Raw genomic sequence first — 22947 nt, forward strand, 5'->3', positions numbered from 1 at the left:
CCAGGCCAGAGCCTCCTACTCAGAAGCAGACTGTTGATTGAGAGCCACATGATTCAAATTTCAAGCCTTTACAGCTCTCATCTGCATGCTCTGAATCTCACAGTTCTGTGCCACATCACCCACTTCCTCCCCCCATGTCCCACCACTCTGCTTTCAGCATTATCTTTATTTCTACTTGAGGTCCTCCTGAGGACCAGCAGATATGGACAGGTACATCTAACATCTATTAACATTTAAGACATTTGACATTCTTGAGCCTTTTGTAAACTGCTGGATGTATGCTTGCAGACGTTTTTTTGCATGGATCTTGATGCTCCTTCCCCTGGTCATCCTGGGTGTGGCAGAGACCACAGACCCTTTGACAGATTTGGGTAAGCAGTCTAGCATTTTCCCATTTATACTTTTCTTACACGCATCATTGATTCATAGCTAAGTATATATTTTTTTTTCTAAACAGAAAATATAGCTGGGAAGTTGGTTTTCTATCAGATGGAGGGAAACGCCACCTATGTGAGGGACACAGGAGAACTGGCTTCAGATGTTCCCACTGAGACCATGTTTGAACTCTTCGATCCCCAAAAGAATTTCAGCACAGCAAAGTTCACCTATACATGGGACTTAGGGAACGGGTACAAGGACTTTTCATATTTGAACTATAAATAAAGGTTTGGGATGCTTTTCTTTTTCCTTTAATACTTCTTTTGTTGCAGAGAGGTGATCCAGGGGACTGAGCCGGTGGTCCGCTATCACTACTCAGAATCAGGGAACTACACACTGCGGCTGAAAGTAGGAGCAAAAGTGACCAAATATGCACCTCTAATTACTGACGTCTACTCCACGGATGTCCAAGTGCTCGGTTTGTAGTTTTAAGTTTTAGTTTATGTGCATATTTACATGTTATTCCTTGAAACAAATAAGTGATGAAATTACTTATAACTGAAAATAATTTGTAGATGCCATTAAACACATCAAGCTGAATGGGCCTTCAGATTATGAGGTGTCTCAGAACACCAGTTTGGCTTTTCATGTTGATGGAAGGTAAGCTCAATTTTGTTTTTTTATTTTGTGTTTATTGCAATTAAAGACAAATATGAATTTTACATATTTAATGCAATATGATCAATGCAAGTTAAAAAAGATTTTTTTAAAAGACAATAAAATGTTTTTTGTGTTTAGTCCTCCCATATGGGTGTGCTGGCGTTTCCTGCCCAACTGTGTGCCGGACATGATTGGGGGCTGCACGCTGATAGTGCTGTATGAAAACACCCTGCGACTGAACCACACCTTCACCTCTACCGGCGTCCACTGCTTGGACATTAGTGTCCGCAATGACATCAGCAAGCTGCAGACCTCCTTCAGCCTTTATGTCAGGAGAAACAGTGAGTGGCGACACACACACACACACACACACACACACACACACACACACACACACACACACACACACACACACACACACACACACACACACACACACACACACACACACACACACACACACACACACACACACACACACACACAGGCTACTTACCATGACAAAAATATGGAAGGAAATAGGGAAGGAGAGATGAAAAGACAAAAACTAAATTGGACAAGAAAAGAAACAAAATCAGAGGATTGCTATCTGAATGGTATATTATTCTTGTAAAAACAATGAAACTCCAGTGATTATCATAACTCATCATGGTTTTTTCTAAGGGTTTACAAAACTCTTTGCCCTTTCAGGGTTATAAAAACCATTCCAAAATCTAATAGATAATGCCAAAATTGTCTTGAAGTTACACAGCAAGGCTGAGGCTCTCTACACGATTCTGGAGATTCCTCTCATTCAGTCGCTTTACTATACAGGACTGCATTTGACTTTACGATCCTTCACCACTCATTCAGGAGGTTCAGGCCCTATATACCCTAACCAATAGGCTATCCTTACCTTAATTCCTAACCCTAACCAATCAGGCTGCTACGCAGGGTGGGTCTTTAAAAGAAAGAAAGGGGTATTTATAATAATGCATCAAAGAGGCCAAAATGTCAAACTGGAGAAGCACTTATTGAACAGGTGAGATGCCGGTGAATGCACCTGTCTGCTGCTCACAACGCTGAAGGCCCAGCCTGGGTGAGGGGCCTGGACATCACCGGGAGAAGGGACGTCACATTGAAGGCAGTTTTCAGTTACTTGTGCTGCCATTTTGATCCCCCTTATCCTATTTACACCTTGATCCACGTCACTGTGGAAATCTTAATAACTGATTGTATTATCATATAATAAACCCTCACAAAATGTATTTATTTTCCGTAATGTTTATATCTGTTTATCTTTATTATTAAATACCGTATATTATTCATTTGGTAACCCTTTGGTTCATTTTTTACTGTTCAATTAAATATGACTCCCTTAACAACTTAATGGCCATTTGGCTCTCTTGGCTCTCAGTGCTCTGCTTTAATGCAATTTGAATAAATAACAATGAATTTACAATGATTCATCAATTTGGTTTGGTGCATACAGTTAATTATTTATGAATTATTTCAGTCCCGAACCACCAGGCTCAGGGACAGCTTCTTCATGCAGATTGTAAGACTTTTAGCTCTGAGCTCATAATCATGTAATTTTACCTTTAAATACTTACTTACTTAAATAAAAACTTACTGTTTTACAAACTGTTAACAGCTCTATGAATATGTATTACTTGCCATTATGCATACATGCATGCATAATGGCAAGTAATACATATATTTACATTCCTGTTTACATTCTGTTTATTCATTTGCAATACTGTCAACACAAATTTATATTACTCTATTTATATTTTCTTCTTGTTTATATTGTAGCCCTATCTTTAAACTTGCACTATTTTATGTCTTAGATTCAAGATTTTCATTGCCAGTGGCTGCTTCTCTGTAATTGTTGCACACGTGATAAGAATGAAGAATTTGAACTTCTAATTTCCTTCTGGATCAATTAAAACGCTTCTTTGAAACTGAGAGAAGCTGTGTAGTGTCATGGGGTGTTTCAGATAAAAACCTAACATGTGCCGTTTAGCTGTGTTAGTTCCACAGACAGAAAGGGAACAGTGAGAATGAAGGAATCCGGGCACATGTCTGCTGTGTTCAATTGATTCTCTGCTGTTGTGATCCAACTCTAATACGTAAGAACCAGCTTTTAGTGTCAGCTTCTTATTAGCTGCAGGAACATTTTGACTTGCTACTGGAGACTTTGACTTCTGTTTCTGTGGCACAATTAACAGACAGGCTCACAAGGTGATATGGTTCCACACTAAACAGGGTCATAAATCCATACAGAAAGTTATAGCTAATACACTCATGGGCTTTCACCTCCCATCCATGGACTGCATCTGTACTAGTTACTGTTTCAACAGAGCTTCTACTCTGCGGCTTTTAGGGAGAGCAGCAGCTAGATCAGATCATAAATAAAAGATAACTTCCCTCTTCATGTCAGCCATATACTGAATGAGACTTAACATGGTTATTTACATTTACATGACACACTTTAATTCAGATGAGCTTTTTTTTTTTACATATCCTGCACTTTCATACCTAACTTGTCCGGGGTTTATGAAAACGTCTTGATCGTTTCCCTCTCAACATGATTGTCTCCTTAGTGCGTAACTTTTTGACATTAATGAACATCCGTCACATTCAAGACATTGCCAAATGAGTTGCTACAAAGCTAATTAAGACTATTAGCTCCAAAAAACTCTCTCTTTATCTCTCAGTATGGCTGTGTTCAGAAGATTGTGGCGTCTGGTGACTTTCCCACACAGAAGCTCAAGTTTTAATTCTACAACTACGTGGAGGGGGTCACAGAAGGCTTGTATCTTTTGGACTTGCCAACAGTGTTGTTGTCATTACTTAGAATTCCTCATGGGGGCGACAGAAACTACGCACTATACCTTTAATTAAAATATTCTGTTTCAAATGGAACTAGATCAAAATAAGAAAATGCTGTTTCACTGTGACTTTGTTTCTTAAAGGACCACAACCGCAAGTAAAATTAATATTTTTTGTTCCGTGTGAATTGCAGATAACCCCCACATGCTCTTCATCCTGTCATGTGCTGCCATTCTTTTAGCAACCTTCTCCTTCATCATGGTCATCGCCTGCCACCCTCGTCTTTACAACAGATCACAGGTACAGAACATCATACAATGACTAATTACATTGTTTAAAGCAGGGCAGGGGTGTCGGACTGGGGGGAGGGTGTAGGGAAGGGGAGGGCGTAGGAAGGGGGAGGGGGAGCGGGAGGGGGGTGGGGGTGGGAGGGTGGAATGAGTATATAGGGCCCTCATGTGAGAAGGGGGCCCACAAAGATACTAGAATGAAAAGAAGTGGATGCGGGGAGGGCCCATAGAGGATGCCTGTATACAGGGTTCAGAATTTGGTGATTTTGTTACCCCTGAAGCAGGGGTCTTCAACGTTTTTTAGGCCACGGACCCCCATTGTACAAAATTGAGTTGCACATTAAACTGGGCCTACAGTAATCTGTAGGGCGGCCTGAAGCCTCTACACATGCTTTTAATGATGCACTATACTAAGCTATTAAGTATTAATTGTTGACATATTCACATATATTTATACATCATGTTTTAATGTTAACAGCTTAACTCTACCTGTGGATGGCTACCTTAGTGGTTACCGTATAGGCCAATTAGCCTACCATCAAATGTTGTGTAATTTTTTTCATAAATAGGCTGATTTATCCTTGCTAATAATAAGTTGGATTGATGTTAATGTTGTTTTCATTTTCATTTTTGAAAAAAAGATGCTTTCAAAAAAACCTATCAAATAATTGTTATTGTAATAATGCTCTCAGATCTCTGGTTAAAAGTAGGATTTTATCCTTAAATATAACTCTTTGTACAGGACTAGAGCTGAATAAAGGACAATACATGGTCAATATTTACAAACTGGCTTTGATGCATGTGCAATGTGGAAAAACTGGGAAAAGTTTCAGTTTCAGTAAAGTGCTTAATCATGTTTAGCAGTAAATAATCACTGATGAATAGAATCCAAACCCTCACAAAGAGCGTCAGTGGTTGTGCTTAAATGCAGTTTATGACCACAAGGAGGCCCTCTGTGCCCAGAAATAAATGACATTGTGTGTGGCACAGGAACACCCAGAAATGTATTTAGTTTGTGGAACTGTGTTTAATCAAAAAGCAACTTTGAAACAAACTAAATGTGTGGCTTTTGCAGGTTGCTACTTCCAGCAACGCCATATTCCTGAAGAACCAGGACTATGAAGGTCAAAGCACAATTCTTTTTAACTTCTCCAACGTGGGGAGGGGAGAGAAGGAGCCACTCCTCCTGCAGTATGGCAATCAATACTTGAGTTAATTATCACACTGCTCCTCCGCCTGCTCTCCGTCTGTGCTCCAGCATGCTGTGGATGCATGCACGTGTAGGGTTTGTGGCAGACGAAAAATGCACAATTATGGCGTTACAGGACAATTCTCATCTTGCATGTCACCATTTTATAGATTTTAATGAATCAAGTTGCATAAGCAGTGCCTGTATGTACTCAGGACTATGGCCTAAGCTGTGTTAATAAATGCTAAAGACACCAATGTTCAGTAAGCTGTTAGGTCACTTTCCATAAAGTAGCGATCAATTAATGAGCCACAGAGCTTAGGCTGACATTAAAATAAACTCATAATAAATTAATGGAACAATTGCAGGTCATGTTTAAACAATGAGTGTTAATTTACGCACGCTGTGAATGGATCGAGCCACTCATTTATTTATGTTTCTTTTTCATATTGATGTATACATTTGGGCCTTGCTTTGCTTTGCTTTCCATAAAAAAATAAAACATGTTTTTCTTTTCCTATTTCATATTGCTGATCACACAGTATATTGTGTTTAGTAATGAAGTTGTCGAGCCTTGTAGAGAATATTTTTTTCTAGTATTTTTGAGACCTGGGAGAGCAGTGAAACAGGTCTGTAGTTTGAAAGTGTATGTTCATCACCAGCCTTGTATATTGGTATCACCTTTTCTATTTTCATTTTGTCTGGAAAAAAAGAGATTGATAACACACATGCGTTAGAGGTTTAACAACACAACCAATAATACTTTTGACCATAAACATGTCAATACCATTCCAGTCTGTGGACTTTTTACTCTTAAATGTTTTAACAATCTCAATAATTTCTTTTTCATCAGTTCCCTTAAAGCTACATTGTGTAAGAATTTCTCCCATCTAGCGGTGAAATTGTAAATGACGACCAACTGAATATTACTTTCCAGCCCTTCCTCCTACGGTGGCCGAACCAAAAATTAGCTCTCTCCATCGTTTACATGCAGCTGTTCTAGCCACTCCAATATTAACTTTGGTCTTGTTGCTTTGCCTGTCGCGTTGTCGTTTTAATTCTCTTTTTCATATTCTGAATGTCAGATTCTACGCTTACGAGAATACTTTGATTAGTTGGTGGAAGTCATTACACATGAATTAGTACATATTTGTGAAAGAACAAAGGTTTTTTTGCTAAGAATCAACTCAAAAAATTACACAATCTAGGTTTAACAAACATAGATTCATTAATATTTACATTCTTGCTTATAGCACATCATTTATACTGCCAGCCTTTGTAAGCTCCTCGGCTAAACCTGGACCACCTCCAACAAAAAAAATCATTAAATTAATTTGTGGCTAAGGTCATATCCTTAACCGCTGTATTGTTCTTAGTCAGAAAATACAGTCTCCTGTTTTGTCTTTTTTATTCTTGATTATTTCATTTAACACCTTCCAGGTGTTTCTTATATTGCTTCTGTTGTCCTCCAGTAGTTTACTGTAATCATTCTTTTTTTATTGCTTCTCATGATTCTGGTCAGTTTGTTTTTGTATATCTTATATTTGTTTTCTGCTTCTTTTGTTCTCTTTTTTTAAGAACTCTTTATTTAATACATTTTTCTTCTTACATGCTTATATAACGTTAGTTATCCACGGTTTTTCATCAGATTTCTGTTTTACTTCTTTCTTTACCAGAGGACAGTTTTTTTCATAAAGTGATGTTACAACAGACACATTTTTTCTTTTTTTATTTAACCTTTATTTATCCAGGTAAACTGTCTGAGAACAACTTCTCATTTACAAACATGACCTGCGAAAAAAATGAATCATAGGCTTCACTCACCTTTTCTACGTAAACTTTGCCCCAGTCTTGTTTCATTAAAGGCCCAGTGTGTAACATTTTTAGTTGTTCTTTATCAAAATTTGTGTAGCCCGTTCACAAACTTGTCCTTTTTCATAAATATTTATCACCACCATCAATTCCAAGTATTCCTATTGGCTTGAAATTTTACATTTGCATTTGCATGAACTGGGCTAGACGCTCCATATTCATGCACCATCTTGAAATACGTTAGCCGGTAAGGGACATACAGGACATGCTGCTCCGCCTTTCGCATTTTCGCTGTCATACGATAAACTCACAGGTGCTGCTAATGCTGCTAATGGGTATCGTAGCTTCCCGGCAAAAACTGGCAGACGATCACAGACGTCATTTATTATTAGTCCACTTTCAACTTTATAGTCAATGACGTTGGTAAACACATTATCAATTAGTGTAGCACTATTGGTTGTAATTCTGGTTGGTCGAGTGATTGAGGGATATAAACCGGTGCCGTACATCAAATTAATGAACTCTGTAGTTTTGTTGTGTTCTCTTACTGGTGTAAAGAAATGATAATACATATTGCACTATGAAGACTAAATTAGTTGGACTTCGTAAGACATAATTTGGCACTGAATAAAATGTGCTAATAGAATGAGAAAACATCAGTGTCAGGATATTAAACAATAACTTCACTAAATCAGGTTATTTTAATGTTTAAAGACAGCTTGTCCTCTGTTAGAGATGTCACGACGACATTATTAATTGTGAGTCTCCTGATGAATGCCAGCTGTCAGAGACGCTGTGGGGAGCTGCAGGTGCTAAGATAAATATCGACCTTGAGCTAAAACACCGCTGTGGTAAAGTCTGCAGCCTTCCACAGTTTTTAGAAGAACATTTACCGAACATGGCTTTTAACTCACATTCAAGTCACATTCACTCTCATCTACTGAAGCTGTGTCACATGTGAAAGTGTAGTGTTGGGGGGCTCAACACATATTCACAAAAAATTAAAATGTTTGCTACATCTATATAAATATAAAACCAGACACATAACTGCGACAAATCCAAGTAGATCAAGATTTACTAGAAGATTTGTAAAGTTTCTGACTGGGTTGCTGTTTGGCTTAAAACGACACAACCTCATATAGAAATGGTCTTTCCAGTCCTCTCCAACACACCCCAGAAAAACAGTGACCAGATGTTGATTTATCAGCTTTCTCAACAATGTGGTTAGAATAACATCTGGGGGCTCTCTGATTAGAAATGTGTTTCCTAAAATACAAAAACTAAACCACAAAACCACGAGTAGTCTCTGTTCCATTATCTTTATTATGACTATTATTGCTACTGTTCATCACACCCCCAACCGGCACCGTCAGACACCACCTATCAAGAGCCTGGGTCTGCCGAGGTTTCTTCCTAAAAGGGAGTTTTTCCTCGCTAATGTCGCATTAGCCACCACTAATGCTTGCTCTTGGGGGAATTACTGGAATTGTTGGGGCTTTGTAAATTATAGTGTGGTCTAGACCTACTCTATCTGTAAAGTGTCTTGAGATAACTCTTGTTATGATTTGATACTATAAATACAATTGAATTGAATTGAATTCAATAATAAAAGCAGCATTTAGGTTTTTTTGCAGGGGCAGCTAGATGCTAGAATGTAAGAATGTTTTTCATCATTTTTGATAAATCATTACTTTGATATATTTGGCACTGTACTTTTTTTCAGCTTTATTTTTTACAGGCAAGTCATTAAAAACAGGTTCTTATTTACAATGGCGGCCTGAACAAACAAACCAACAACATCCAACCAACCTTGTTTTTATCCACTTTTCTCAGCTTGTAAAATCAGACAAAAAACACAGGCTAATAAAGTATGAACGGATACAGGCTGGCCTTGGATGTCTTCTTTTGTATCTCCATGACCATTATTGATTGATTTCAGCTCTCCATAGCCGGATGAAGGCTGTTATGTAATTGCTTTTTTCCCCCTTTCATCCTGTGTCATCCGAATATCGTGTTGTGAAGAGCGTTACAAAGAAGTGCCTTACACTATGGCATGAACATTCAAGTGACATATATTGTGTCCCCAGACACGGCACCTGAAAAACAACCCTGTGTGGATAATACAAATTAATCAGAGGACTTCACTGAAGATCATAGGGTGAAGGCTGTAAATACAAAACATAATTCCTGCCACCCAGCAGAACTGTTTTTTTTTTTTTTATATTTCAGGCCAATGTCCTTGCCTTATTTTATACCATCTATCAAAGAGGTGCATTTGACAGTCATATAGAAAATTTTTATCTTATTGATTGTTCAGTTTTGCTCCGGTTTAGTAGCTCATCTTGCGTTTGAAGAGCTGGTAAACCTTAGAATTTCATTAGAACCAACTGAACAAACTATAGGGCTGCCTATCCGAAATTAGGAGATGGATGTGCAGAAACTTCTTACTGTTGAATACTGATAAAACAGAGCTCCTGGTAGTAAGGCCTCCCAAGTGCAAGAACTCAGAAGAACTTATAGTGCACTTAGATGGTTGCAACATCACTGAGAGCAAAACTGTTAAAAAAACTTTTTTTTTAATGGAGACCACATTAAGTCTGTTACAAAACTGCTTTCTACCATCTGAGCAATATTGCAAAGGTGAGATCGATTTTAACAAAGCGCGATGCAGAAACTCTAATTCATGCCTTTGTGTCTTCTAGGCTAGACTACTGCAATGCCCTGTTTTGTGGCCTCCCTGCATGTTCACTTAGAAGCCTGCAGCTCATCCAAAATGCAGCAGCCAGGGTGTTGACAAGGACCAGGAGATATGACCACATAACTCCTGTTTTAACCTCACTCCACTGGCTACTCATACAGGCAAGAGCAGATTTTAAAATCCTCCTTTTAACCTACAAATCGCTGAATGGCCTTGCACCCTCATGCCTAGCTGAACTGATTAACCCCTATACCCACGCAAGACCACTCCGCTCCCTGGGTACCAACCTTTTAGGAATTCCTAGGGTCAAAAAGATATCGGCAGGCCACCGTGCCTTTTCGTATCGAGCACCATACCTCTGGAATAACCTTCCATTGTATGTCAGAGAAGCCAGTTCTATCACCACTTTTAAACAAAACTCAAAACATTTCTTTACAAACATTATGGACCATCATTATGACTTCCTCTATCTTTAGTTTTTACCCTTGTACCACTTTTTATTTCACTTTTATGTACATATATATCCGCAATGATTTTTTTTGTATTTTTTGTATTTTTAATCCTAACTTTTCCTGAATTCCCTATTGTTCAGTGTTTTGAGACCATGTCTTATGGTGATATTACACTTGAAATAAAATTGAATTGAATTGAATTAGTCTGCTTTTATTTAAGCTTGTGTCTTATGGCCGTCAAAATACATGTATCGTTTTAGAGCAGTGTGGGCTTGGAAAGAGCTGCTCTGTCTGAGGGAGTGTATATGTGACGCCGCCCCTGACCTTTCGGCCTTTCTCATCTGTTAAGTGTTGCTAATGCCACCCAGGACACCTGTCGTTCGTCTAGGGCTCATCTGAGCCAAAAGATCCTGCTCAGCCTGTGTAATTAACTCATGTCACTCCTGTGTTACCTTTCTAGCTTGACCGACACTGCTATAAAGAGGCAAGGTGATTTTAAACTGGTGTAGATCTGCCAAAACAAAGACTATCACAGATTAACACAATTATTAAATACCAAACATATGTCAAATGGATTACAGGAAGTAAACTAATTTGGAGGAAACTCGCAAAGTAATGACTGACAGATAAAATAAAACAGACATTTGTGAATTCATTCTGCAACAGTATTTTCCTTATTTTCCACATGTTCATTTATTGGCAATGCTTTGTAACACTTAGAAAACATTAAATGGCACTTAAGTCTCCATAAGAAGGCCACAAGACAAGATGGACAACGCCTAATACATGTGCTTACAACAGATTTTTAACAAAAACTAAAATTAGTTTGTCTGAACACAGACACTAAATAATAAAAAAATACACAACACATACAAATGATTAGTATACAGACAGTATTGATCAAACTAATCTGTTGTATTTTCTGTTGAATGCTTGGTTAGACAATCCACTGCAACAATGTTACAAACCGCGGGTAAAAATATGTCACAACATTGAAGCTATGGATATTATTTCCAACATGATTCACCAACAGGTTTTGTTCAAATGGAAAAAGGCAAGGAAAAAAAGCACTGTGATAGACTCACTGGTATCACTGGTATTGGTTATGTATGCCAAGAATGAAGCTTCCCAACAAGGTTAAGTTTTAACTCATACGAAAGCTGGAAAACTAAATCAACAGTAGTCTATTGCACACATACTTACGTACACATAACAGATAAAGTGCCAAATTGTACCTTTCCAGTGATAGTCCCCTTAACAATGACTGAACATGTCAGGATCAGAGGTGTGATTGATGTTGGCTCTAAGCCCATTCCCAAGTTAAGGAATAGACATAACATTAGCATGACCTTTAATCTTTCCTTACTCCCACACAGCACGCAATACCAACTCACATGTCAACGGCAGCTAGTCTGGACCTTGTCATAGTAGCAGTACACGCGGGTGTCTGTGCTGAGAGGATTTTCATTACTGAGTGTTGAGGGAAGGGTGTGTGGGAGACTGCGTGGGGATGAGGATGCATAGGATGTCTCAGCATCGATACCTGTGGGAACCCTTTACCATGGTGGTGGGTGTATTGAAGGATTAAAGTACCTTAGTCATGGTAAAAAAAAAGAAGAAATGTTGCTACATAGCTCTCTGATTGACACTTGAAATGAACAGCCACCAGTCAATGATGGTGTTCAGCCTCCACATAACCTCCTGGGTCACAAATATATATATATATATATATATATATATATATATACATATATATATATCCCTGTTGTACAGAGCAGATCAAACTAAATTCATCAATGTACAACATTAAAGCATGTAAACATGTTCTAGTAGAAACCTAAAATACAAGTATGAACATGAAAATGAGCATGATATGTCTCATTTAAGTCCATAAACTGCCTTACAGTAAGAGCAGACAATTAAAAAAAGAAAAGCTGAATGGATGGAAACAGTCGCTAATCTAAAGACAGGCAGACAGATGACTTTTAAGCATTGGGCAGTCGTTCCTGACACATCTCCAAGGGTCGCTTGAACGCTCCCCTTCCAAAAACTTCAACGTTGGTTGCTAGCCAAGAGATCACATTCCCAGGGATGTAAGAACTGCAGTTAGCCATGGACTGGATTTCGACCGGCTTCAGAATACGGTCCCAAATGTTCACCTGACTCAGCTCGCCCACGAAGGCCTGTCCGGCATCAAAGCGCCCGCCCACTACGTCCTGTAAGGGCCATAAACAGCAGGATGGGAATTTAAAAAGCAATAACAACAACATAATCAAAGTTAATTAACTTACTGAGGTGGAGGAGTTAGTCAGTGGGACTATGGGTGGACTTTCGAGTTTAGTGAGTGTTTCATTACTTCTTCTGTTCAATGGTGCAAATGTTGAAGCATCTGAAATATGTGTAAATCTCTCATTGGCTAGTGATAAGATTTGAATTAGGCTTTGATTAAGAAGACTGAAGAGGCCACTACAATGCTTGTTTAATTGTCCAAATGTCACACCGTTTTACACACACAATGGTCTGTCTGAACTGTGATCAGATTCGACACAGAACTGAATACCACAGTACACCCTCTTAATGCATACAATATGTAGGATGCAGTACACAGTGTGTATTATGTACAGTTGAACTTCCAAGCGAAAGTGGCCATTCATAACATAGTCAGAGAAACTTTGTCCCTTTCCAATTTATTTTACTGTGCTAACTATTGATAGTCTACAGTCATGCTAGCAGCTCTGCTTTGAGCTAAATGCTAACATCAACAAAGCTACCATGCACACAAGGACATGCTGAGGTTTAACAGGTGTGATGTTCACTATGTTCACCCTGCAAGCTTTAGTGCTCAAATATGATGTATTGCTCAGATCAGAGTTTCTGTTTGTTTGGCTTTTCACATAAATTTTTTAAATGTGGCCCATATCAGATTCCAGTGTAAACTGGTCATGGTCCTGAACTGACCCGCAATCAGTGGAAGCCAGCGAATTTCAGACGATATGATCACGAAGATAAGGAGAAAGAGAGCCAGGTCTTTAATTATAGCTTTTTGTAGCGCAATGGCTGCTCCTTCTGTACAGAGGGAGGTGTGTGTGGATGCGGAGTGGGAGCCAGCCTGGTCATAAGCCAAAGTTGTAGACAAACTGTCATTTTGTGCTGATAATGGAGCTACATAAAAGGTCAGGGGATCATCTAAATGATTACAGTTTACCCTTAGACGCACATGAATGTCTGGACTAAATTTGATGGCAATCAATCCAATAGTTGATGAGATATGTAACTTAAAACCACAAATGTCAACCTCATTATGGCACCAAAAAAAACCAAAGCAGTGGACCGACAGAACGTCATTTCTATTCCTGGAGCCGGTACTGTGGCTAAAACACAATTTATCATTTAAATGAAATTACATCAAAATGAAATTTGCTGTATGCTGCTTTTCCCACTTCGTTGGCAGCCTTGTAGCTAGAAAATGTCCCCCAATAAGAGGGAGGGGGAGACCTCAGCTTCTGTGGGGACTGACATTTTTAATGTCATCTTGCTTATTGTTTTGTCATGACGACCTGCCACCATCCGCTGCTTCAGAGTTAATTTTCTTGTTTCCATCTGCACTACTTGACACTGCACTTGGAAGTGTTTTGCTTGTGATGATGTGAAAATGCTGCACAAGATAGTTAATGCTACATTGTTAGTGTTCTGTTCTGTGTAAAAAAGAAAAAAAAGGAAGGCATTGGTGATGTATTTCAAGTTAAGTGGCTGCTTTCTTTCATCGTGACAAAGAAGCTAGAGTGATGACAAAATCTTTAGAAACAGGCATGGGTCAAACACACAAGATCCGACTGCACTTCCTTACTTGCTCCTGTCCCAGGATAATGACCCCCCCAGGTTTGATGGGGTGCCAGGCCGCCAGGTTGTCGCCAGTTCCCAGCTTCCCTCCGTCTTGGTAAGCGTCCCATTGGCCGTCCCGTGTGGTCCAGGAGATGCAGATGTGGTGCCACCTTCCATCACGTACCTCCAAAGGCAACTGGGCGACCTATGGTTCAAAATACAATGTTCTTAGTTGTGGTTTGCTTACATAAAAGCACATATATAGTGCGGCTGCTGAATGAAAACTGTGCAAGTTGTAGGAAGAAATGATGTTGAACTTAACATACTTTTACATAATCATTAACGTTTAGATTTAGAAAACCAGAAACTTCTTGCCTTGTCATTGATGAGCAGCTCTATTGGGTTATTGCCCCATTCGATCAGCACAATCTCATTGGCTTGCCCTGGTACACCATAAGAGAAGGGCGTCCCAATGCCAGGACTGGCGCTGGACTTGATCCACATGCAGAGTGTGAAAGCATACATCTCTGGCAGGCTCTTGGTGATGCGGCCGTACAGGTAGTTGGTCCGCTGGGGGAGGGACAGCTTAAACTGCTCTGGGGACTTGAAGTCTCCTCCTCCTGTAATGAGACAAAGAGAGAGAAAAGAGAAAGGGACAGGGCGGGACAGGTGAGAGGTGTCCCATGTGGTGTTTTCTTAAACGTGTTAATCGCTACCTTGGAATGAAAGCGGGGGAAACAACCAACAGCATCACCTCCCTTTCTGTTCAATACACAGAGTATCGTAACAGTCTGTGTCACTGAATCATCAGACCTTCTCAACTCTTTTTATTCCCCTGAGTACCTTCATCTGCCTCCTCTCCATTAGTATAGTAGATGTACAATAGGTTGCGTGCTTTATACAGTCTCGTACACATTTTAGTTCTGTGCAGCACCATGTACCATTTTCCAATTCACTCATCCTCTCTACTAGGGCTGCACAATTAATCACAATATATCGAAATTGCAATATGGACTATTAGTGCAGTATCCAAATCGTAGGTGGGGCAATAATTGTTAAAGGCAAAATATGTGTCAAACCATTCTGAATTAAGTATTGTGGTGCTGCAGAGACGTCCCAGCCTACAAATCGTATCCTACAGACTGAAGAAAAAAAAATCTTTGTTTGGTACAGATCCTCGCATAAATCACACTATAATCATTTTCATTTCTTTTACTTTTTAATACTTTTTAATGAAAAAGAGAACAATGAGACACAAATTATGATTCCCTCCAATATCGTAATCATATCGCAATCGCAATATCAGTCAAAAATGTATCACAATTAGATATTTTCCTCATATCATGGAGCCCATCTCCCTGCTCCAATACCTACCTGATCATTTAAAAACAATATTTTACCTTGACTTTATGATGACAGTTGCTGAATGACAACCAGTGTTTTCCTTTACCTTTCTCCAGCTCACTGATCCTGTCCACCAGGGCGTTCAGCGTGCTCTCTGTCTTCAGCCTGTAGGCGGCTGTGGCATTGGACAGCATGCTCTTCTCCTGCTCCAGGTTGGTGACTTTCTTCAGGAGCTGCTTCTCCAGCTGCCCGAGCCGACGCTGCAGCAGGTCACGCAGCTCGCTGGGGAACGAGGTGCCGGATATGTTGGCTCGCAGCTGCTGTTGCTAAAGAAGGATGGACAGGACAACATGAGCAGGAAGTGCAGAGAGATGATCAGGGACAATAAGAGCCCCCTGACGGCTGCAGAAGTGGTGATTAGCATCACCAGCTCTATAAGTCCATTATTCTGCATGACTGATTGACAGGCCTGCAGATGTAGTTTCAGGATTGTCTAAAGTTTCGGTCAGTTTTCCAATCCTTTTATCTGATGAGCTTATTTTGACTATTATGTTAAATGAACTGTGGCAATAAAGGATCCCTAGTATGTGCCTTTTAATGTAGGCCTGATTATAATGCATGAGAGGTCAGAGCCACTAACACTTTGCCATTTTTACACTAGGAGGAAGACATTGTTCATTCTTTTTAGAGCACCTTAATTATAGGACAATCACAGTAAACACACGTCACAGAATCGGCCCTGTGCAATAGGAAGTTTACTGCTGGCCAATTAGACAATTCATCTCTTTCTCACAGATACCTGTTTGATATGTACTCTAATGATTCTCAGAAGTACCAGTCTACTGCTGAGCAGTGAAGGTGTGGTAATCCTATAAATCCGCTCCAAGATTTAAACTGTGCTTTTACGCATAGCTTTAGCACAGAGGGTACTCTTTGCGCATTTGGTTCTGACCTACCTCCAAGTTCTCCAACCGATCCTTGAGTCCTTGCATGGTTTTTCCAAGACTGTCGATGGTGTCATTTGGATCTCTGGGAACGTCCCCCATTGTATTTTGCTTTCCTTTGCCCCAGGAACCCCCCTTTTCGTTAATCCTGTCATCCGTGGCTGAGGCGCAGAGCGACAGCTTGGTGGTTAGCTCGTTGATGGTGCCTATCTGTTTGGAAATCGTTTCTTTCTGCTGTAAAATTGTCTCCCGTAGCTGCATGACAGTGTTTCTGAGCTCCTCTTCCTGGCTCCCGGCGTTTAGCTCGGGTAACAATGTCACAGGGCAACTGGCATCGCCGCTGAGGGGTATTGCCCGGCAGATGTATCGCTTTCCGTCGTCCGCCTGGCCGCTCGCTAGTTGACCGCAGCCCAGTGTACAAAAACATAACAATCCGTACAAGAGTGAAATCATACTGGCAGCGGTTACTGTTAAGTGAAAAACCAAACACTAAACCCTTACCACTCTCTAACGAAATCCACTCGTAAGTTTAGTGCGTAAAAGTGAACCCTAAACAGGTCTACTCAAAAAACAACACGTAGCCTACAACTATTTCTACTAAGTAGCGCCATGTCTGACCAGCAAAATGAAGACAATTCTGAGCGGAAAATCCGATCAAGGGTTGACTTGGTCACTGTAAGCCCGGTTAATGTGGGTTGTGTAAAAGGAACTATTTCTGTCTCAAACAGTGTGGTGCTGATCGGACAGCTCCTCTGAGGAAAGAGGATTACCAACAAACAAAAAAAGTTTCTGTAGAAGCTTCTGGATTGGTTGTAGTAGGTTGACGTCACCGAGCAGCTGGGTCAAACATTTGTTGATTTATTTGGAAAGTTAATTAAGCAATGAAGACTCTGGGTAGTTATTTATCGCACAACAGTTGATAAAGGGTTGCCACAAGGATGGGAAAGGTGTGATCTATCTTTGTTGCATCCCAGTGTCATTTCATGTCTCAATATTTATTCTGATGTTCTCTGGTTCCCTAATTCATTTATTAATGGCTAGAAAGCAACATTGAGTTCTGGCCAGAAATGTTGCTATCACAGCTTTCAGATGAAAAAATGGCACTCAATCAACATTGCTATTTTTATTAAATCACCTCTCAATTTACCTCTCAACCTCTCAAACTTTTTGTGTGGGACACATTTTATTGTATGCAATGATGCATACAACTTGTTTGGTTTTAGATGACAAAGAAATCTAAATAATTTATATGTAAAGGGAAAACATAAAAAAAAAACATGCATATGCATGCCAGAGTTTTTCAAACCATCAAAAACATGACAAATTATTATAAATGCAGGTGAGTCACCTCAAGAAAGGAAGCAGTGAAAAAACAGGATGTGGTGGTAAACAATTAGTGAAATGTCAATAAAGCCCGGTGTGCGGACTGGAAGAAATACCACTGTGCTTTGAACATGGCGTCCAACTATGCTCCAAATCACACGTGACTGTGCACAGTTAATCAGTGAATCTTGAATGACAGTAGAAACTGTTTGGTTTTATTCATTAAGTACACATTGTTGAATTGTGGTGTTTCAAAACAGCAAGGCAACTCAGCTGTAGCAATTCTAATTTGCTGTAAATGACGATCAGATCAAGACATCAATAAAAACACTGTTATTCAAGTGAGTACTAACAAGTTGTGTGTTATGACAATAAAATATTTCAGAAATCCGCCAGGTTCGACCAGTTTGTACCATTTGAAATAGAATGTGTGAAATATTTGGATACTCTCACCTCTTTGGGCCTTATACACCTAAAACCATCTGAGAATATTAGAGAGGGAAATGATTGGAACCACTGGTTTAATCCTAAACAATGCATTATATTTTATAAGCTTAGAATGTGTTTTTTTCATGTAAAATATTCACTTGAAAGTAATTATATCTGGCAAATAAACTTCCCTCTAAAATGTAGATGAGTAGAAGTAGGCTATAGCACGAAATGGGAATACTCAAGTAAGTACAACAACATTGTACTCAAGTACAGTACTTCAGATTTTAAGGATGTGGCTGATTTAGCTGATACGGTATCTGGATATAGGGTTTCAAATCTGACAATTTTAGTTGTGATCATAAATTCCATAATTTGGATTTGGATTGTACACACGACAACCACAACACAATTGTAAATAAATGTGATTTAGTATATACATTTAAAAAAAAATACATGAATTCTTTTATTTTTTTGAGAATTTTACAGCAGAGAAAGAAGAAAGAAAGAAAGAAAGAAAGAAAGAAAGAAAGAAAGAAAGAAAGAAAAAGAAGCAGGATCTGGCAGCAGTGATTGACCATCAACACCTTCAGTTTGCTGTACACAGGGTTTGGTTGCTTTTCAAAGCCTTGCAAACCAATTACCATCATCAGTGACAGACTTGGCCTCCCTCGGTTAAACCCAAAATGTTTTACTCTGACATCACACCTATTTTCTGCTTACCAGGTGACAAAGACAAAAGGTATCTGCCAGTCGAATTAAAACTCCAGCTAATTAAAAACAGCTCAGGGAAATGGGACAACACTGACATTATACAATTTCCAATAACAACCATAGTCAAAAGCTGGAAGAGTGTCTGCTCTAAGTCTTTTAAACAATTGTTCATCATGTCCTCTTTTTCTGCAGACCCCAGGAAAGCACATGGGTTGAAACAGTAAATGTGCATGGGAGCTTTAGATGCATGAATAGATATTCAGGGTATTTTTGATGAATCAGTCTCAGCCTCAAAGAAAGTACACTTCTTTCTATATGAGAAATAATGCAGGGCTGATCGGGCTTCATCATAAGGGCATCAGCAGCCGCAGCTGTGCACTGAAAAAAACACAAATCTAATGGACACATGAGTGGTTTTTGGAAAGCCGGAGAACCAGTGTGTCATCCACTCTCCGCTCTCAGGATAAAGCCTCTGTCACACACACAAAACCCACTAATGAAACAAACAGGACAGTGCAATAAGCCTGAGACAAACATCTTTTAGCATATCATCATTACTTAGGGAACAGAGAGCGAGAAAGAGAATGAGAATGTCACATTATACGTCAAATTACCTCTTATATTATACATGACATTAAGTGAAAGGCTTCCGCAGTCTTTTGCCAGTGGGTTCACTCTATGGAAAGAGGATTCTATAAAGGAGAGAATTATGAATTTAAACTCATTAGTAAAGCATGTGGGCAGAAGACATGCCAAGCTAAATAATGACCATCTTTCAACCCGACTTCATTATTTCCAAAGCTATTGAAACAAGCATTATGAAAAAGAAATTAATGTCAAGCCTTGTTGCCATATACACACACTTTCATGTGTGTGCATGACAGCAACTTATGTTAACAATGACTTGCCAATGCAAGAACGAAGAGAGAGAGAGAAAACTATCTGGATCAATGAAAACCAGAACAGCCATTGTAAAATCATTTTTGGCTCCCATCCTCTCATAAAGTTTCATGAGCAATATCACCTACAAAATGATTGACAAAAACCACAAAACTCCCTACTCCAGATTACTGGCTGATCTCTATTAATGTCACATGACTATCTTTGAGCACTATCTTATAAAAGTGTGAGTCATTAAAAAAAATCCACTTTAAAGATCAAAAAACACACATATAGGCACAAGAAAATTATGTGGAGGAAGAATATTTGCAATACTTTGTCAGCTTCATTACTTGTTCTGTTCAAAGGGGTCCTACAGCACATGTTGGCCTCAGATCAAGAGATGAAATACAGGTGTTTAATTACACACCATGGGCTTGGCACTAGGCTTGTTTTACATTTAGCACCAAGGATTTCAGAGCATGGAGAATTTAGATCCACTTTCTCCTTCAGTGGGCTGCCATCTTGTGGTGAAAAAACAAACCATGCTAACTATTTAAGAAATTAATTAGAACAATGGATGAATTAACTAAATTCTGTTCTGAGTCATTCCTTCTTGTGGCCCACCCCTCATTATTCTTCATGCATCAGTTATTATCCATCATAATTCCCATTAATATTGAGATCTTTTAGGTTTGCCAGGTTGTGAAATTTCCCTCTGGCTGGTCTTAATTCTCCTCTGGCATGACACTTGCTTTGAATTATAAGCATCGGGAAGATCCCTCCACTAATCCAGTTTACCCCTGCCGTTAAATCTTAAACAAAATTAATACATTTACAATTACAGAGATGGGGGATTGTGGTAAAAACATTAAATTAATTCAATCATAACTGCAGACTTATTGGCTTATTAGGAATTACAAAACTCATGACCCACTATTAATTACTTTATTAACGTTGAAAATACAGAATTACTGAGTTTAAAAGAGTTAGACCCAATAACTTGGGACTAACTAAAAATAATATTAAGAGGAGGATAAACAACAGCAAAGGTTTTATTCATCATTTTATTTACCAAAGGTTGTTAGTTTAATTTAATAATAAAGTAATACAATTACCCAATACTGCAATAGGTGTTGAGATGCTTTACATGCTCTATTTGCATTTAGATAAGATACAGTAGGCCTACACCACTCCCAGATGGTACTGCCCATAGACATTTATGCTATGGTACTGCCCATGTATGAGACCATGCGCAGTTACCCGCAAATTTACTTCTTCTGCTAACAATCCTGGGAGCCAGATGACCATCGAAAACGATGGTCTTATATCCACTGGTTTTGACTGTGTATCGTTCCGCTGGTACTAGAAAAAACGTTTTGACAAATAAAAATGATTTTCAAAAAATTGAACATCAATTGTATCACTTGTCTGCATATATCTTTGTCGGTCAAACATTATTATACTGTACATATACATTTATAGGGAAAATATGATACACAATACGCGGAGGGATATCACACATCTTTGCTGGTCGCAAGCCCGGAGCAGCCAGCAGCGAGAGCGCGGCGGATACGGAGCGGCGGTTTCCTGTCTGTGGTGCTGGGTAAGTGCAAATGCTTCGATTTTTCTTTTAAACCTTGGTTAAATAGTAGGTTTTCTCCACACCACCCTGTTAAGGAATAACATTTAAACATGTTCTTGTTTGAGAAAAGGTGTTTACTCCCTGTGGCCTGTGTTTATTTTCTCTTCCAAGTTTGAGTCAAACGTGAGGGGATGCGCGAGCGCTTTCTTTCTTTGGGAAAGCTAGCTTATTAGCTAACGGTTGCTAACGTGTTATGCAAAAGTAATATTATATGTGCCTGTTGTGGCTTTATAGAGCGGATGCATAAGCATGTAACTCCTCTTAATAATAAAATGGTTACCGCTTTGACGCCAAAACCCCCTGTTTTTAATTCACAAATGCTATCGGAGTATACAAAAATTGTGCTAGCTGATGCTTGTTACGATGTCATCACTGTGCGCCCTCTAAGAGGCATGTTTGTGAATCTGTTACCGGTTTGCTTGTCAAACCTCTTTGGTCAAACACTGTCACTTCCTCGTAACAACCAACACTGTATTTTGCCTACATGTTCTACAAATATAGATATTATAGTAATATATTTACTTAGATTAACGGGAACTGATTTCTCATTTCTTCAGTGCACATGAGATCACAGTGAGATCTGTGCAGACTGCTGTCTGCCCCCTTTCCCCCACCACAACAGCCCGGTCTGTCCCATCTGCCACCATGGCTTTTGTGCCCGCACCCAGCCCCACTGTGGTCGACCAGACTACACTTATGAAGAAATACCTGCAGTTTGTGGCAGCACTCACAGACGCTAACACACGTAAGTTCATAGACCTCGCAGTGTATTGCTAACGTTAGACATGATTAATCTAGACAGGAGTTATGTCAGAAGAAAGCTTCATAATGATGCAGTTTCTGAAAAGTTCTATCTGTATTTCATCCCATTTAAATTATCAAGGGCACTTTTACTTAAATTGTTTGTTACTGTAAAATGTAAGTCAGTAAATTGATGCACTCATGAGTTTGGTGTTACCTTCAAAAGTTATACCCCTCAGTGATTTAGAGCCAAAGGCTTTTAATTTCATCGTTTTATTTTTGCTTTCTTCATGCTAACTTTTGGGCTGGTTTCTTTTTTTTTTTTTTTTAGAGCATCAACAGGTTATCAGATGAAGTATTGATTAGTGTGGATGCAACTTATCCCACTACTTTAAATTGACTTTTTAAATATTTGGCAATTATAAAGAGTAGTAAGAAGAGGTTTGTATGATAGGAGTTGCTTTAATTAATGTAGCTATTAAAGCTATAGGTATACAAATAGAAAGTGTCTTATAGTATTTCTTGTTTGGAATTAAAGTTACAAATTCAAGGAACACATTTCTCAAACATATTTATTGCATTGCACTTTTTCCTGCTTAGTGTCCACAAAACAAATGATGGTTCAGATAAGACACTTGTGCTTAGCATGGGCGATGTGATGAGAGCGATATGCTTTAGTCCAGTCAAAGGTGCGTGTGTCTGGGAGAGTGCTTGTGTGTGTGTGAGAGTGTGTAGAAGTGTGATTCTTGATGTACCTTTTGATCAAACTGGATGCTGAAAGTAAAACTGATAAGATCTGAGAGCCCCTGCTGA

General features: G+C 39.2%; 3 protein-coding genes across 5 annotated transcripts in view; 2 read left to right on the forward strand and 1 right to left on the reverse strand.

Moving 5' to 3' along the window:
* The first annotated feature begins 79 nt into the window (after nt 1–79).
* Nucleotides 80–5847, forward strand: tmem130 (transmembrane protein 130). 3 transcript variants are annotated; one of them, XM_039788721.1, is made up of 8 exons: nt 80–210; nt 289–371; nt 458–629; nt 711–856; nt 954–1038; nt 1177–1379; nt 4046–4152; nt 5218–5847. In XM_039788721.1, exons 1-8 carry the CDS (start codon nt 203–205, stop codon nt 5356–5358), a joined length of 945 nt encoding a protein of 314 aa, XP_039644655.1. In that variant the 5' UTR covers nt 80–202; the 3' UTR covers nt 5359–5847. The 3 variants fall into 3 exon arrangements, with proteins under 3 accessions (XP_039644655.1, XP_039644654.1, XP_039644656.1); XM_039788720.1 differs by lacking the exon at nt 80–210 and having other exon boundaries at nt 219–371; XM_039788722.1 differs by lacking the exon at nt 80–210 and having other exon boundaries at nt 219–371; nt 4094–4152.
* A 5097-nt stretch (nt 5848–10944) lies between these two features.
* Nucleotides 10945–17142, reverse strand: nptx2b (neuronal pentraxin IIb). Its single transcript, XM_039787197.1, has 5 exons — nt 16416–17142; nt 15566–15785; nt 14491–14735; nt 14141–14320; nt 10945–12509 (listed from the first exon to the last, which is right to left on the reverse strand). Exons 1-5 carry the CDS (start codon nt 16854–16856, stop codon nt 12279–12281), a joined length of 1317 nt encoding a protein of 438 aa, XP_039643131.1. The 5' UTR covers nt 16857–17142; the 3' UTR covers nt 10945–12278.
* A 4145-nt stretch (nt 17143–21287) lies between these two features.
* Nucleotides 21288–22947, forward strand: part of LOC120551649 (transformation/transcription domain-associated protein) — a 92220-nt gene continuing 90560 nt past the window's right edge. The window contains exons 1-2 of the mRNA XM_039789147.1: nt 21288–21354; nt 21951–22138. Of these exons, the coding sequence (XP_039645081.1) occupies nt 22039–22138 (100 nt within the window). The 5' untranslated portion in view covers nt 21288–21354; nt 21951–22038. The remainder of the gene's footprint in view (nt 21355–21950; nt 22139–22947) is intronic.

The sequence above is a fragment of the Perca fluviatilis genome, chromosome 21 (genome assembly GCF_010015445.1).
Source record: "Perca fluviatilis chromosome 21, GENO_Pfluv_1.0, whole genome shotgun sequence".
NCBI lineage: Eukaryota > Metazoa > Chordata > Actinopteri > Perciformes > Percidae > Perca > Perca fluviatilis.